Genomic DNA, 14,979 nt, shown 5'->3' on the forward strand with positions numbered 1-14,979 from the left:
ACTTATTCTTCTTCTTCTTCTTCTTCTTCTTCTTCTTCTTCTTCTTCTTCTTCTTCTTCTTCTTCTTTAAAAGCAGTCTTTTGAAAGTACTGTTGTTATTTTTAAGTGTCTCCTAGCCCCCTCCTCTCCCTCAGTGGTGCCCCTACTGCTTCTGTCACAGCTGTTCAACAATCTAAAGTCGCATCAGTGCGCCTGTCTGACAGGGGAAGGCTCTTGACTCAAAGCTTTCAAGGCACTTTACCAGAATTAATTAATCCTGGCAAAAACATGTGCCAAGTAGATAATAATTATCCTAACCTCTTTGTAGACTGGGGGGGGGGGGAACAAACCAACCCCAAACTGTGAGACTCGGTGGTTTGCCCAAGGCAAATACAGGAAACAGGAGGCAACGAAATAGAACAGAATTAATGAATGCTGACTCCCAGCTCCGAGTGCTGAGTCTGGGGCAAAAGGCCCCCTCGAGCAGAATTGGGCAACCTCATGGGTGCCACGGTGCCCCCGAAACCTTTCCACTTCAGAAGCTAAGTTTACTGTACTTCAAAGCAAGTTCATAGGTACTTATCTGAGAGCCCACCCATATGGAACCCAGGAAGCGCAGAGGAAGAAAACCCTGAAATTATCTCCTGCTCCGAGCCTTAATACCCCTTTCCTTCATCAGGTATGCACTCATATGCATCAAAGGGGACACAAAATCTTTCATGCTGGTGGGTAAATCTAAGTGAACGATCATTTCCCCCAGGGGCAACATGACCAGTGTCTTCCAAAAAAGCCCCCCCAATTATTCACATTTTCACAAACAACAACAACAAAAACAGGTGTACAGAGTCATTTTACTTACAATAAAACCCATTCAGCATTTTTTCTTTGTCCTGACGAATGAAATTTCCCCCGACTTCTATTAGAACAGGGTCCACCAGCTGTACGTCTTTGCCCCTTTTCTTATTTGGCTGAATTCCTGAGGGCATCACCCTTGATAGCGTTCCTTCCCTCTTTGAGCCAGCTGAGGTCTCATAATCAGCCTGTTTTCAGGATTCCCTTTGTCCGTAGCTCAACCAAGAGATAGAGCCAGACTCTCAGGCTGCGGCTGAGCAACATTGCAAGCCTTTTCCAGGACCAGATTAATAGTGTCACAAGTGGCATGTATTGCATCCATTGTTTTCCTCCCAAGATTTTGGATTCCTTGTTTAAAGGCAAGGACCAGGATAGCAGAGAGAGGCAAGAATGACTCGAGGCGAGCACTAAGGGTTGGATAGAAATGGCAGGAGCCGTAGGAAATATTTATACTCAGCTTCAAGCTATACAGATGGCTCGGACTGGAAACCTTTTGTATTGAAATCTTCTCCCCTTTTTTTGCCTTCTCATCCTTGGCCATCACTGCCTGTTTCTAGGATTCCCACTGAGGCCTTGGTACACGGGCTTGGAACCTAGGGCATGGTTCCCCTTCCTCCATTGAACAGTGGTGGGAAAATGGGCTTAAACCATAGACTTTGGGGTGAATCCTAGAGCATCACAGTAACTCAATGACATCACTTCTGGCTTTGCACAGGAAGTGACGCGTGTTGGCGTGATGCCAAATTGCTTGTCCTTGCCCCTGAATTATCCTGCCACAAAACCAGCAGCGCTCGATTTTTCTGCCGCCGGCATTTCTGTGTGCATAAAGACTCCTGATGCATGCAAGAGTGCTAGGGGCAGAGGGAGTGAACACCCCAGCCAAGGAAAACTCTGCAGTGGCTGGAAAGAAGCGCAAGGGGGAATGGTGTCACAGGATCCAAGCCTCGCGCCTTTTTCAATGAAAAAGTCAAATTCCAAGAAGTTAAATTCTGCCCACTGTACCAGATTCCATGCTTGAGCAGTGTTTACTTGGACTGAAGAAAAAAATACATGGAAATGCCTGGGTTGATGCTCTGATGTTCAGGATTCAAGCCCCGTTGCGTTTTTGCAAGAATCGATTGTTTCCCATGGCAGTTGCAATTTCTCAGCAGGGCCCGGGGCACACCACTTAGGCTGTCTCATCTGTTCCCCTGTCTTTTCGAACTCATCCCACAAGCTTCAGCAGGTGAGAGAATGCAGAAGTTATCATTTGTCAAGTTCTTTGAAGGCGGCATCGAGCAGTATGCAGAGATCACAGCTTGTGATGCCATTCCTTATTATTACCACCATGGGCAAAATATGTTCTGTGTAAGACTGAACTGCAAGCAGAAAAGTTCATATACATTCATTCTCCCCAAGGCCATTCATTCCCATCTGCTTATTTAATAACATGCCCTATCATCTGCCTCCCCAAAACAAGAGATCTATTACCTGGCCAGGGAAGCCAGTAGCAAATCACTGCCTGATAGCTGATCTCAGGGGGGAAAGAGAGAGAGAATCTCAGTAAAATCGACCATTGGTACCCACATTCTTTTCTTCTTTTTTTAATATACATAGAAAAGGACCATGATTTCACATCGTATTACACCGTATACTGCGTAAAAGTACATCCAGAAGAGGAAGGAAACATCGAAAACAGAAGGGTAGTGAGCTAAATTTAGCTTTTTACTTGATTAATAACCAAACTCTCAAATTATGATTAGCAAATGCTCTCAGCTCCTCTCTGTTGGCTGTAGAGATTTATACATTTAGATCGTTGCAATCCAGTACATTGAGTCTGTTTTACCATAAAATATTTATAGTATGTCACTCCCAGAGTCTGTACCATCTGCCACGTTTTAGAGAGCTAGACATTAATTGGAGGGGATTCTTTTCAAAATCAAAATATAACATTTTTTTTAAAAAAAAAAAACACCTGTGGAAGATAGATAGAAATAGCACTTCCATCTACAATCTGTTTCCCGTTCCTTTTTAGAAGGCAGTCGAAACCAGCACTGGATCTAAACGTACAAGGTGAGGGGTTCAGGTTGCCTGATTTCATTGCTAGAAGAACCACGAGTGTGTACGTGTCTGTGTTTTCTCCTCTCCAGCTGCCCCCAAATTGGCTGTAACAATGTTGAAGTCAAGAGATCAGACCTGGTGCCAAATGAAGTCCTTAAGAGAGCAATTGACCGTCAGAGTCAACACAGCCAGTCTACACGGTAGAGGTCTGCTGGCGCTCCGGTGGCTGTTAGGACAAAGAAGATGGGGTGCTAGAAGAGGTCGCCGGCGATAAATTGCTGATTGTTCCGATGGTTGTGTAACAGACTGTTATTTAAAATATTCTCGTTCCAGACAAAGTTGAAGGTCTGACCTGTTAACTCTGAAAACATTTCCATTGCTATTTCGAGACTTCCAGTCCAACTTGCTTTGTTTTGTTTTTAAAATTCCATCCTGTATTTCACATCTTGCACGTTATAAATAAAAGGTGAGGGTTTCCTCCCCCCCCTTTGAAGTTTATTAGCTCCCCCCCCTTCTTTTTTATAACCGCAAACACAACATCTTAAGGAAGATGTTGTAACACCTCTCTTAAGTAACATTACAAATCCAGATTGGTGGGGAAGGCAAAGAAGGAAAGTAGGGCAGAGGGCAGGGGTGGAGAGGGGAGGGGAAGGAAAGTCGCGAACCATTTGGAGGTGATACTTGTCAATAGTTGAACACTTCCACATATTCAGACCGAACAGTCGGATATTTCATTTCTCCTTCTTCCTTGTTTAGGGCAACTCTTTCTTTACCTATGACTTCCAAGCAGTAAGGGCTCACACTGGCCCTGCTGGTGGACCCCCTGATGGCACTTGGGTTTTGGCCACTGTGGTACACAGAGGGTGCGTTCAGACGGGGGCTTTACATCGGTTAGGGTTCCGGTTGCAACCGGTGTACTCACCGGCGTGCACACGACGAACATCTGCCTCCTGTCCCTAACCGGTGTAAAGCCCTTTAAACCGTTGTACTCTGCCACTAGGTCCCCAAGTGGTGGTATCCAGAGTCCAACGGTTGTAAACGGTGCACCCCGGCGTCTGATCGCTCTCCAATGTTGCAGAGACACTTCCGTCGGAAGCCTGAGGCTTCCGGCTTTCCCCCGCCAAGTAAGCGATATGCACTTGGGCGAAGCTTCACCCCAGGCGTTTGTTAAGAAGAAAAAAAAGCCCTTAGTTTAACTTCCCGGAGGAGTCCGGGACTACAGGGAGGCCACGTTGGGCTTTAAACTTTAAAGGTAAGTCCTTACCTTTAAAGTTTAAATGTAATGGGTTTTTTTTGAGCATGTGCGGAAATCGCCATTCTGTCAATGGCTGCCTATGCGCATGCTCAAACTGTGCTTAAAAAAAAAAAACGCCGACACCCGCAGCGTGTGAGCGGGCGTCCACCGGAGGGATCTGGAAGATGGAGGTAAGTGTGATCGCGTTTATGCCGGCAGAAACGCCCCGTCTGAACGCACCCAGAGTGTTGGACTGGATGGGCCATTGGCCTGATCCAACATGGCTTCTCTTCTTATATTGTTATATTCTTATGTATAAATTATTCGCTAAATCTGCCATCTCCATTGGCAGAGGCACATCAAAGCCCCACTGGTCCATTCCAAGAAAGAGGCAGCGAGCTTATGACCTGGGTCAACGTGCTTGGTTTATCAGTTACAAGGCCGGCGTCAGCATACCCGGGGGGGTGGGCAAGCGCCAGGGCCCAGGACCTCTGGTTGGGCTCATTGCTGCTGCCCCTCCCCCCACATACCTCCCCTGCCACCTGCCTGTACCCCTGCTCCCCAACTGCCCAGAGTCATTGAAGAAGGGCATGTGGGTGGTGCACAATGGTGGCACCCCTGGTAGCAGTAGAAGGGTGGTGCAGGCCAGTGAGCATGCATGGTGGGAGGGCTTGCAAAAGGACTCACGTGCAGGTGGGAAGGCATGCAGGTGTGGGGGTCAAAAGGAGGTCATGAGCGGTTCCTTGGCACTCTCTGCTCAGCCCCCCCCCAAACCTAAAACCAGCCCTGATTGGTACCCTTAAGTTTACAGCAGACCCTTAATGTGGCTGTGCTCCTTTCCTGTATCCTTCGTTTGTCCATCAATGAAGAGATGGTCTGTGAGGAGTCACCTCCTTTAAGGTGCATCCTGATAACACGGCTATTTTTGGGGCAGGAACGCACAGGAACGGAGTTCCGGCTGGCTTCAGAGTTGGCCACGTCCACTACAGCCAAAACCTCTGCATGCGTGGCTACAGAGGGGAGACCTGTAGAGCGACCCCCCCCCGGCAACTCCGAGGCAGGGGGGGCCCTGGAAGGATCGGAGAGGCATTTAAATTCCTCTCCATGTCTTCCCTGGCCTGTCCAAGGGCCAGCTTGCCCGGGCTCCCCGCAGCCTTCCCTTCAAGCCAGGGGAAGGCATGGGGATGTGGCCTAATATGCTAATGAGCTGCACTGTCATGGGTGTGGCCTAATATGCTAATGAGTTCCTGCTGGGCTTTTTCTACAAAAACCTGTCCAGGGAGCAGAAGTGGGATCTGGCAGGAGATGGCCAATGGGATGGAGGGAGGGAGCCTGGATCCGGTAGAGGATTCCTACAACCAATCCTCATGTAGCTGGCTGCTTTTTGTTTTCACTTTCAGCCTGGTTGCCACAGGACAAACGGGCTCTGCTGTACCATGAATGGACCCCAATCCTGAGCATTATCCTGAGATGTTTTAATGGGCGCTAAATGTTAGCATGCTGAACTGCAACTTTATACTACTGGAGAGTCCAAACACATATATGCACAATGCAGGGTAGCGGATATCAGGAACATTGGCCCATGTGAGAGGACTGGTCATGAAGGACCTTCAGATGTAAAATCTTGGGGTGGGCCTTGAAGCTGTGTCCGGCTATCTGATGGATCATTTGTTTGATCTGTTTGCAGTCTTGCTTTTGGGGCTTGGACAGAAGTGTTGATTTTGAGTGCATCCTTGGTCTTTCGAGTGAACGATTCAGACTTCTGTGAGCGGACCTCTCTTTTGAGAAGGAATCTTCTGCCCACTTTCTCCTCCTTTCTGTGAATCCCGGCATGTGGGATACACTGCACAGTGGCTGCAGAGGGAAAGTGGAACAGGCAGAAATCTCTTTGCACGGGGGGTGGGGGGGGTGTGGATTCCTGCCAATTTCCCTTTCCCTTTGCAGTCACTTTTAGTGCATCTGACATCATTCCGTGGGGCCCCACAACCTTCTGGGGTGATTTAGAAAGGGCAGGAAGCTTCGGTAAGAAGAGAAAGTGGTCAAATCCCCCTCCTAGAAGAAGAACACCAGCTGTGGAACAACTAATCCAGCCCTACATCCTTGCAAACTGGAAGTCTGTAATCTGGGTCATATTTCTCACATTACTGCCGGTTTAAGGGCTGTCGTTCTTAGGGCAATTATCCACCCAGAGCCCATCTCCTTGATAACTTACACAATAGACCCAGAAACGCAACTCCCCAGGAGGGGGGGGCGATGCATCCTTTAGAGTCTGTTGCAAGGTGCACAACCGACTTAGCTTCTCCGGAACACATGTACAGGAATGTCAGGGTTCTTGGGAAAATGCCAATGGAGCTGAAACGCAACATTTCAAGGAGAAGTACATGGGGGCCGTTGCATCAATCACCTTCTTGCTTTGGATGGAAAGTATTGCTCCATACTAAGTTTTTCTACTTTTCCTTTGTCCCCTCCTTGGATTAAGCAAGCCTCGGAAGCTATGAAGCCTGAAGGACAACCACGGCTTATAAACAAGAGGCGGAAGCACTGGGCTTGGGTGCGAAGAGACTTGGTACTGCTTTCCAGCTGTTCCAGGTTCTGCTGCAGGCCGGCAAACCTTCTGAACCCCCCCCCCCCCCCCAGCCCCCAACCCCCCCTGCCAGCCCAGTCATTTTGGCCTGCCAATAGTACTTGAACACTACCTGAAAGTGGAAAGCCAAGAGGGTTTCCAAACACCCAGCAGATACACAGATGACTGTACACAGATGACTGGACTGTGTTGGGATTTGGTGGATCGAGTCGTTCTGCTGTACAATATTTTGACATTTTCGATGTAAGAAGCTGTTTAAATTGGCTGCTGGCCAGTGTTCCTGTTCTCTTCTGATTCCAAGCCAAGAGAGTGATCGTTTCAAGCCTCCCAACCAAGGCTCCCTCTAAGCTATGGAGTCCTGTGAGCAAAAATTCTACTTTGTGAGCTACTGGCATTAAAGTTGTGAGCCAGCGATTTGGCTACTGCATTAGGTTGCTCTGGAGCCCTCCTTCCTGTGCTAAGACAAAACGTGTGAGCCAGAGGCTAAAAACTATGAGCTGCCTCACACTAACTCAGCTTATAAGGAACACTGCTCCCAACTCACAAAAGCCCATCTCAGGTGGATGAAGCCAGCAGACATCCAGAGGATTCTGGCATGGTGAAAGCGTCTTGCTAATGTTGGGACAGATGTCCAGAGAGTGGCTGGTCGCAACACCACTTTGCCTCTGAACCCAAACTCTGAAAATACCGAAACCTTCCATAGCAAACAGTTCCAAAAGAAACAGTGTATGCCCTCTGGTTCAGTGTCCAAGTATGGCATCTGGTATATCTTTGTTTCCTACAAATTTCAGATTTGTTTTCTTCTTTTAAAAAAAGGCTATAGCCCTCATGATTGTAAAGAATGGCTTGGGGCATATACAAGTGCTATGTATTGAGGGCTGGTACATGTGACACAGCTCTCTGGGGGCTGTACTAATTCAGACTACAGATGGGGGAACCATATAGTTGGACTGACAACCCCTATTTTAAAAGCTCCCTGCCCATGGAAAGCTACGGTATCAGGGAGAAATGTGTAACTTGTAACTCACCCAAGGGCACACCAGCAGCTCCCTGACATTCTCCCTGACATGCTGGCTTTCCCCAAGGAAGTGATTCCCCCCCCCCACAGGAGAGTATTCAATCAACCAGTCTCTTGTTGTCATTCTGAAGTGGTACAGTCCTAACAGAGCTGTGACATGCATGTTTTCTGAACATGTTGATCAGTCCTTGGAAGCAAAGACAAGGTTGGTAGGATTTCTAGTGCTAAGGAGTCAGATCTTCAGAACCACATGCAAGGGGTTAAGAATATAAGAGGAGCGATGTTGGATCAGGCCAGTGGCCCATCCAGTCCAACACTTTTTGTCACACAGTGGCCAAAAACCAGGTGCTATCAGGAGGTTCACCAGCGGGACCAGAACTCAAGAAGCCCTCCCACTGTTAGCCCCCAAGCACCAAGAACACAGAGCATCACTGCCCCAGACAGAGTGTTCTTATCTGTACCTTGTGGGTAATAGCCACTGATGGACCTCTGCTCTGTATGTTTATCTAATTCCCTCTTGAAGCTGTCCATGCTTGTAGATGCCATCACTGCCTGTGGCAGGCAATGCCACATGTTAATTACTCTATGGGTGAAGAAGTGTCCTGTCCAGTGCTAGCTGTGCTAAGCCAGAACTTTCTAGGTGTGAGTCAACGGCACGACTACTAAGGACAACTTAAATCATCTTTATTCAATTTCACACGCATTCAGAAATCAGTTACTCACAGTCGGGCTGATATATCTGGGTGGAAGTTACATCTTGTGATCTAAGTCAAATTCTATCGCAGCGGAGAGAAAGAGATGGCCTTCCTCTCTCCTTGCAGTAAGGGTTGATGAACAAAGAAACGGAAAAGAACAGTAAAATCCTATCTTTGCCCCTCTGAGCTCAGGAAATTACTCTTAATGAGCCAGTCAGAGGGAAGCTTCTGGGACCCCTAACTGTGGACTCCAATTCCCAAGTGCACAAGTCTTAAAGATACAGAGCAGTTTTACTAAACTACAGATAATGCTGACTGGGGGCAGCATAAGAAGGACTTCCTTTTTTCTTCTCTGATGCTACTTCCCCCCCCCCTCCACTACCACCACTATATTGGTCCTAACCCTAAGCAGAATATTTCTGGCTGGGAAAGCATTTCAGGGTACAATACTGTAACAGCCTTGCGCTCCCTTCCTGTCGGGCCAGCTGCTAGGAAGATTTATTACCCTGCAGCCCGAACCCAGCTTATATTGAACCAATGGTCCATTACAGTAAGAATTGCCTCCTCAGACTGGCAGCAGCTCTCCAGGGTCTCAGGCAGAAGTCTTTTGACATCTACCACCGCCTGATCTTTTTAACTGAGATGCCAGGGATTGAACCTGGGACCTTCTGGATGCCAGGCAGATGCTCTACCACTGAGCCATGCCTCATCCTGATTGCCAGATTGCTGCTCCCACCACAGTTCACCCCAAATTTCCTTTGCCATGGACCTCGTTCCTGGGGCTTCTTGCAGCAAGGGAATTCTTCCCTTACGTTATGCATTATTTGCACAATGGCATACCGGAATATCAGTTGCCATTTTGAGCAAAGGATTTGGATTTTTCTCCACAGAACCCGAGCTCTGCTCGAGAAATTCAAGAGCAGGTGCTAGTCGGAGTACATAGTGGTGGACTAGGTGATCCAGTGGTCTAACATGGAACAAGGCAGCTTGGGGTTTTCTTCTGGGTGGATGGACCACATTGCAGTTCACTGAACATATTTCAGTGGGAGGACAAGGAGGAGGAGGAGCAGGAGATTGGATTTATACCCCGCCCTTCACTACCCAAAGGAGTCTCAGAGCGGCTTACAATCTCCTTTCCCTTCCCCTCCCCACAACAGACACCCTGTGAGGTAGGTGGGGCTGAGAGAGCTCTTTCCAGGACCGCTTGTGAGAGAACAGCTCTGAAAGAACTTGTGACTGACCCAAGGTCACACCAGCAGCTGCATGCGGAGGAGTGGGGAATCAAACCCGGTTCTCCCAGATTAGACTCTGCACTCCTAACGACCAGGGGTCGTTTAGTAGAAAAAGAGCTAGGGGAACTCATTAGCATAACTCATTAGCATATGCCACACCCCCTGATATCACTGGAAGTGTATCATAAGGCCACACCCCCTGACATCACCGGAAGTGTGTCATAAGGCCACACACCCCGCCCCCAACGGTCCCGGCCGCCGCCGCCGGCCTTGCAGCTCCACTGCCGAGCCCCATGAGGGGCCCGGCGGTGGACCTGCAAGGCCAGCGGGAGTGCAAGGAAGCCCCGCGAAGGCCCTCCCTGGCCCCAGGCAGGCAGGGGTGGGGAAAGGCAGGGAGGAAGCAACTTACCCTCCCTCTTCTCCTGCCTCCTCCTGGCTGAATGAGGGCCGGAAGCAGGGGGCGGGGCTTCATCATGTGCCCCGCCCCCGTACCTCACCCGGGGAAACTGCGATCCCCCGCGATCCCCCCCAAAATGACCTCTGCTAACGACTACACCAAACTGTAGTAGGTTAAGAAGGTTGACGCAACTGGGATGCTTATGCTGGCCAAGTATCGTCCTCCCTGCCAGAAATAAGGCCAAGGATTTATAACTGTATTAATTCAAAGCAATCCCTTTCCCCATTGCCTCCTCTCTCCCTCCATTGGCTTGTTGCTTTTACTGTCCCCTTTCACTGCCTTCCCTTCCTCTGTCAAAATTTAGGTTGTAACCTCCTGAAGGTTCTGTCGGCTTGTGAAGGCTCTTAATGCAGTGAGACTCTGCATTAGCGAGACCCAAGGTGTTGTGCAAACAGAAACCAAGGCATATCCTTTACTGGGGCATTACCAAGACTTTGGCTGCCATTTCTACCAGCCCATCAGTGAGGGAGGAGGCTGAAAAATAGCTGTTGGCACCTGGACCAAACCTCCACCACTTACAACAAGTAGGCTGAATTCTAAGTCCGCTCAAGGACCACCTCGAACATCTACAAGGGAGGGTGGTGTGCTGTATCTTCTTGCTTTCTCTTCTCGGGTTTATTGAGTGAGCTTGGTTCTACTGACTTATTATGAACATGTGAAGAGGCCTACTGGATCAGACTAGCGGTCCATCTAGTCCAGCCTCCTGTCTCACACAGTGGCCAGCCAGTTCCTCTGGAGGGCCACAACAGGGCAGAGAGGCCTTCCCCTCATAAGAACATAAGAAGAGCTCTGCTGGATCAGACCAGTAGTCCACCTAGTCCAGCATCCTGTCTCACACAGCGGCCAACCACTGTAGAGCCAATAAAACGAGCATAGAAGCCAAGGTCGTCTCTTAAATAGTTGCCTCCTAGCACTGGGATCTAGAGGTTTATCGCCTCTGCATATGGAGATCCCCATTATTAAATTTTTACTTTACAAAATTTATATCATAAGACTACAAGAAGAGTCCTGTTGGATCAGACCAGTGGTCCATCTAGTCCAGCATCCTGTCTAACATAGTGGCCAGCCAGTTCCTTTTGAGGACCAACAACAGAGCATAGAGGCCAAGGCCTTCATAAGAACACAAGAAGAGCCCTGCTGGATCAGAGCAGTGGAACATCAAGTCCACCATCTTGCCTCACAGTGGCCAACTGGTTCCTCTAGAGGTCCAACAACAGGGCATAGAGGCCCAGGCCTTCATAAGAACATAAGAAGAGCCCTGCTGGATCAGACCAGTGGCCCATCTAGTTCAGCACCCTGTCTCACACAGTGGCCAGCCAGTTCCTCTGGAGGTCCCACAACAAGGCATAGAGGCCAAGACCTTCCCCTGATGTTGCCCCCTGGCTCTGGGATTCAGAGGTTTAGTGCCTCTGAACGTGGAGGTTCCCCTCAGTCACCATGCCCCTGATAGACATATCCTCCTATCTAATCCCCTTTTAAAGCTGTTTATCAGAACTTGAGAAGTCCTGCATTTCTGCCCTCACCAGGGCCACCAAGGCAGCTAACAAATTAAAACATACATAATAAAACCACATTTTAAAACTGTTATCTCCCCCCAAAAAACCCCATAATTCCTTTAGTTATCTTGACTAGTAGCCACCGACAGACCTCCTTCATAAATCTAGTTCCCCTTTAAAGGCATCTATGTTCTCAGCTATCGTTGCAAACGCTGGCAATGAATTCCACAATTTAATTGCTCATTGGATAAGGAGGCACTTCCTATTGTTTTAATTTGTGCTGTTCCCTACGTTGGGTTCCACTTTGATGTGAGGGGGAAAGGTAGGCTATAAATACTGAAGCTAAAAACGATGCCAAACCAGACCGGATAGAACTGTTGTTCCAAGACTGCTGATGGATTCATCCGAAACCGACATAATTCTTGCAGCTACAGAAACACTCCCTGGCCGTTCTTTTTTCCTAGTGATGAAATACAGACAATAAAATACCGTCCTTCCTTGGTTTTGCTTGGCAGTGAGCATCAATATTGCCACATTTGGGGAAGAGCTGATAGTAATGTCAGATATACAAATCACACTCTGGCATCTAGATGGTCAAACTGCCAAAATAAAAGATGGTATGCCGGGGGGGGGGGAGCCCACTCTGTAATAAATATGCATGGTCAACTTCGTGGATTCTAACAGCCTCCTTTGATTCAGACAGAAACAATCATTCCAATGAATAAATGTTAATAATTTGAACATGTGAAAATTCTTCATGTTGATAGCAACTTGAATACTTGGTTCCCCTAATCCAGATCCTTCCACTCTGAGAGACAGGAGCAATCTGGGAAGGGAGGGAGAACTCTTTACCCGAGATCTCTTCACTAGAGAACTCTCCCTAGAAACAAACATGACTAAACTGAGGCTTTGTACTTTGGGCACATTATGAGAAGACGAGACTCACTGGAAAAGACAATCATGCTAGGAAAAGTTGAAGGCAGCAGGAAAAAAGGAAGACCCAGGGCTTTTTTTGTAGAAAAAGCCCAGCAGGAACTCATTAGCATAATAGGCCATACCCAACAGCATGAACTCATTAGCATATTAGGCCACGTCCCATGTTACCAGAAATGTGGTCATCCAACTACACCCACCTTTTGCTTCTTATTCTCTTTACCTTGTTTGTTGTCAAAACCCAGGGCTTTTCGTTTGGAGCAGGAACTCTTTTGTATGTTAGGCCACACCCCCTAATTGTAGCCAATCCTAATGAGTTTCCGCTCTTGGGTGTGGCCTATTATGTTAATGAGTTCCTGCTGGGCGTGGCCAACTTGGGAGCCAGCCGGAACTCCGTTCCTGTGCGTTCCTGCCCAAAAATAGCCCTGGGAAGACCCAACATGAGATGGAGTGACTCTGTAAAAGAAGCCATGGCCCTCGGTTTGCAAGGCCTGAACGAGGCTGTGTTAATGACAGGACATTTTGCAGGACATTAATTCAGAGGGTAGCCAGACGTTGGAGGCAAATTGCCAGCACTTTTGGCTAAAGATCAAGTGTAATTAAATTTTTTTTTAAGGACATGTAAATTGTGATTCCACAGAGTCTTTTTGCAGCGAAATCCATTTGCCAGGCCCAAAAGAACAACAAAAGGAAGCAGAAAAGCAAGGCGTTGAGCATTATTTCCACTTGTGTAATCACCTTGGGGGGCAAGAAGAGGGGAGAGAAGTGGGGGGGGGGAGACCAGGAGATCATGAAGCGAAGCGATGCTCTCTGAGTTTTAGGATTTTCTACGCAACAACAAAGGAAGCTTTCATGCCACGTGGATCAGAGAGGAGCAGAGTCAGGAGGTGGGAGCTCACGAGACATCGGCTGAAGTCTTCTGCCCGGCTGGCACCGGTCTCTGTCTCTTTTGTCCGGGGCTCATCATGCCCTCCTGCTCTGGGAACCGAGGTGCCTGTCTCCATTTAGCTTGGGCTCAGTCAGGCACCCAGAAGAGACGGCTGCCGCTTCCTGCCATCCCCAACGTTTCAGCCGGCAGCGGGGGGGGGCAGGGTGGAAGTGGGGGATACGGAAATTTGTACAGAGTGACCCGGGGGAGCAACACAATCCCGAGCAGAGTTAACACCCTTTTAAGACCACTGGATTCAAGGGGCATAGAAGGGCGTAATTCCGCTTAGGATGCTTAGACTGAAGTCCAGTAGCACCTTAGAGAACGACAAGAGTTTCAGGGTATGAGCTTTTGAGAGAGTCAGAGCTCCCTTTCTTCACACTTAAGCCTGCTCCGGTGCCTGACAAAGGAAGCTTTGGCTCTCAAAAGCGCATACCCTGAAGTACTTGTCTCTAAGGTGCTGCTGGACTTGAATCCAGCTCCTCCACTGCAGACCAACACAGCTACCCTCTGAAGCTATCTGCTTAGGATAAGTGTAACAACACGGCAATCCTCAGAATGCTTTCTTGGGAGTTAGCCCCACTGAATAGACCTGAGTCCAGTTGTGAGTAGACCTGTTTAGGATTTGGCTGCAGTCACACACACTAAGGGTCAGGTCACACGGACATTTAGTGCGGGCTTCGCTGCTGATCCCTCGCGCATTAAAGTTTCCTGTTCATATTGGCAAACCCGCCTCCCGCACCGAAGCGGGCTGAGTCCCGCGGTTTCCGCTCTTTTTATCCGCGTTTTCTGACACCCATTGGAACAGGTGTTTTCCCGATATCTCGCACTTTGTATCCGCGGTTTTGGTATCTGGACAGCAATCCGCTGTGACCGCGCTACCCCCCCTTTTTTGTGTGTTTCCGGTTTAAGTTATGCACATGTGCAAACAGGCACTAGATTTTATTTTGGTCTTTTTTAGTTTGTATGTACGCCCAAGCGCATGGGAAGACAAGCAGATGTGCAGGTTTTTTGTTTTTGTTTTTAACCCCGCGCTGCCACAGGGACGGCGCGCTGTGTGATCAGTACTTCGTGCGAGTGAAGCGGAAGACAGAGGGACCGTCTGACCACCTCCAAGCGATATAAAATGTCGCGGATAGAAGAACTGCGGGAAAACTAGCGCGGTAAGAGGTCTGTGTGACCGCGGCCGAAATAGTCCACTTCCAATCCACTTTCAGTGCACTTTCAAATCGGATTTTGCCAGTCCACATAGCAAAAATCCAGTTGGAAAGTGCATTGGAAGTGGATTATTTAGTGTGTGTGACCGCAGCATTAATAATCCACGTTCATTGTACTTTCCAACTGGATTTTACTGGGTGGCCCTTTCTGCGCTCTCCTTTTAATCCGTGTTCACCGTAGTGTCCTCCAATCCTGCACTAAATTCGAATTCAGCCTTTTTAATCCAGGTTCTCTCCCCACCACCACCCATTCTGCACTAAAATCGAGTTCAACCTTCTTTTTATTCTGGGTTTTCCCCCCATTCTGCATTACA

General features: G+C 48.4%; 1 protein-coding gene across 1 annotated transcript in view; it reads left to right on the plus strand.

Annotated features, from left to right (window-relative positions):
• Positions 1-3,352, plus strand: part of LOC107116249 (E3 SUMO-protein ligase NSE2-like) — a 13,961-nt gene extending 10,609 nt beyond the window's left edge. Inside the window, exon 5 of the mRNA XM_015418141.1 lies at positions 2,961-3,352. Within this exon, the coding sequence (XP_015273627.1) occupies positions 2,961-3,075 (115 nt within the window). The 3' untranslated portion in view covers positions 3,076-3,352. The remainder of the gene's footprint in view (positions 1-2,960) is intronic.
• Positions 3,353-14,979: the final 11,627 nt, after the last annotated feature.

The sequence above is a fragment of the Gekko japonicus genome, unplaced genomic scaffold (assembly GCF_001447785.1).
Source record: "Gekko japonicus isolate JY-2015 unplaced genomic scaffold, Gekko_japonicus_V1.1 scaffold1736, whole genome shotgun sequence".
Classification (NCBI taxonomy): domain Eukaryota; kingdom Metazoa; phylum Chordata; class Lepidosauria; order Squamata; family Gekkonidae; genus Gekko; species Gekko japonicus.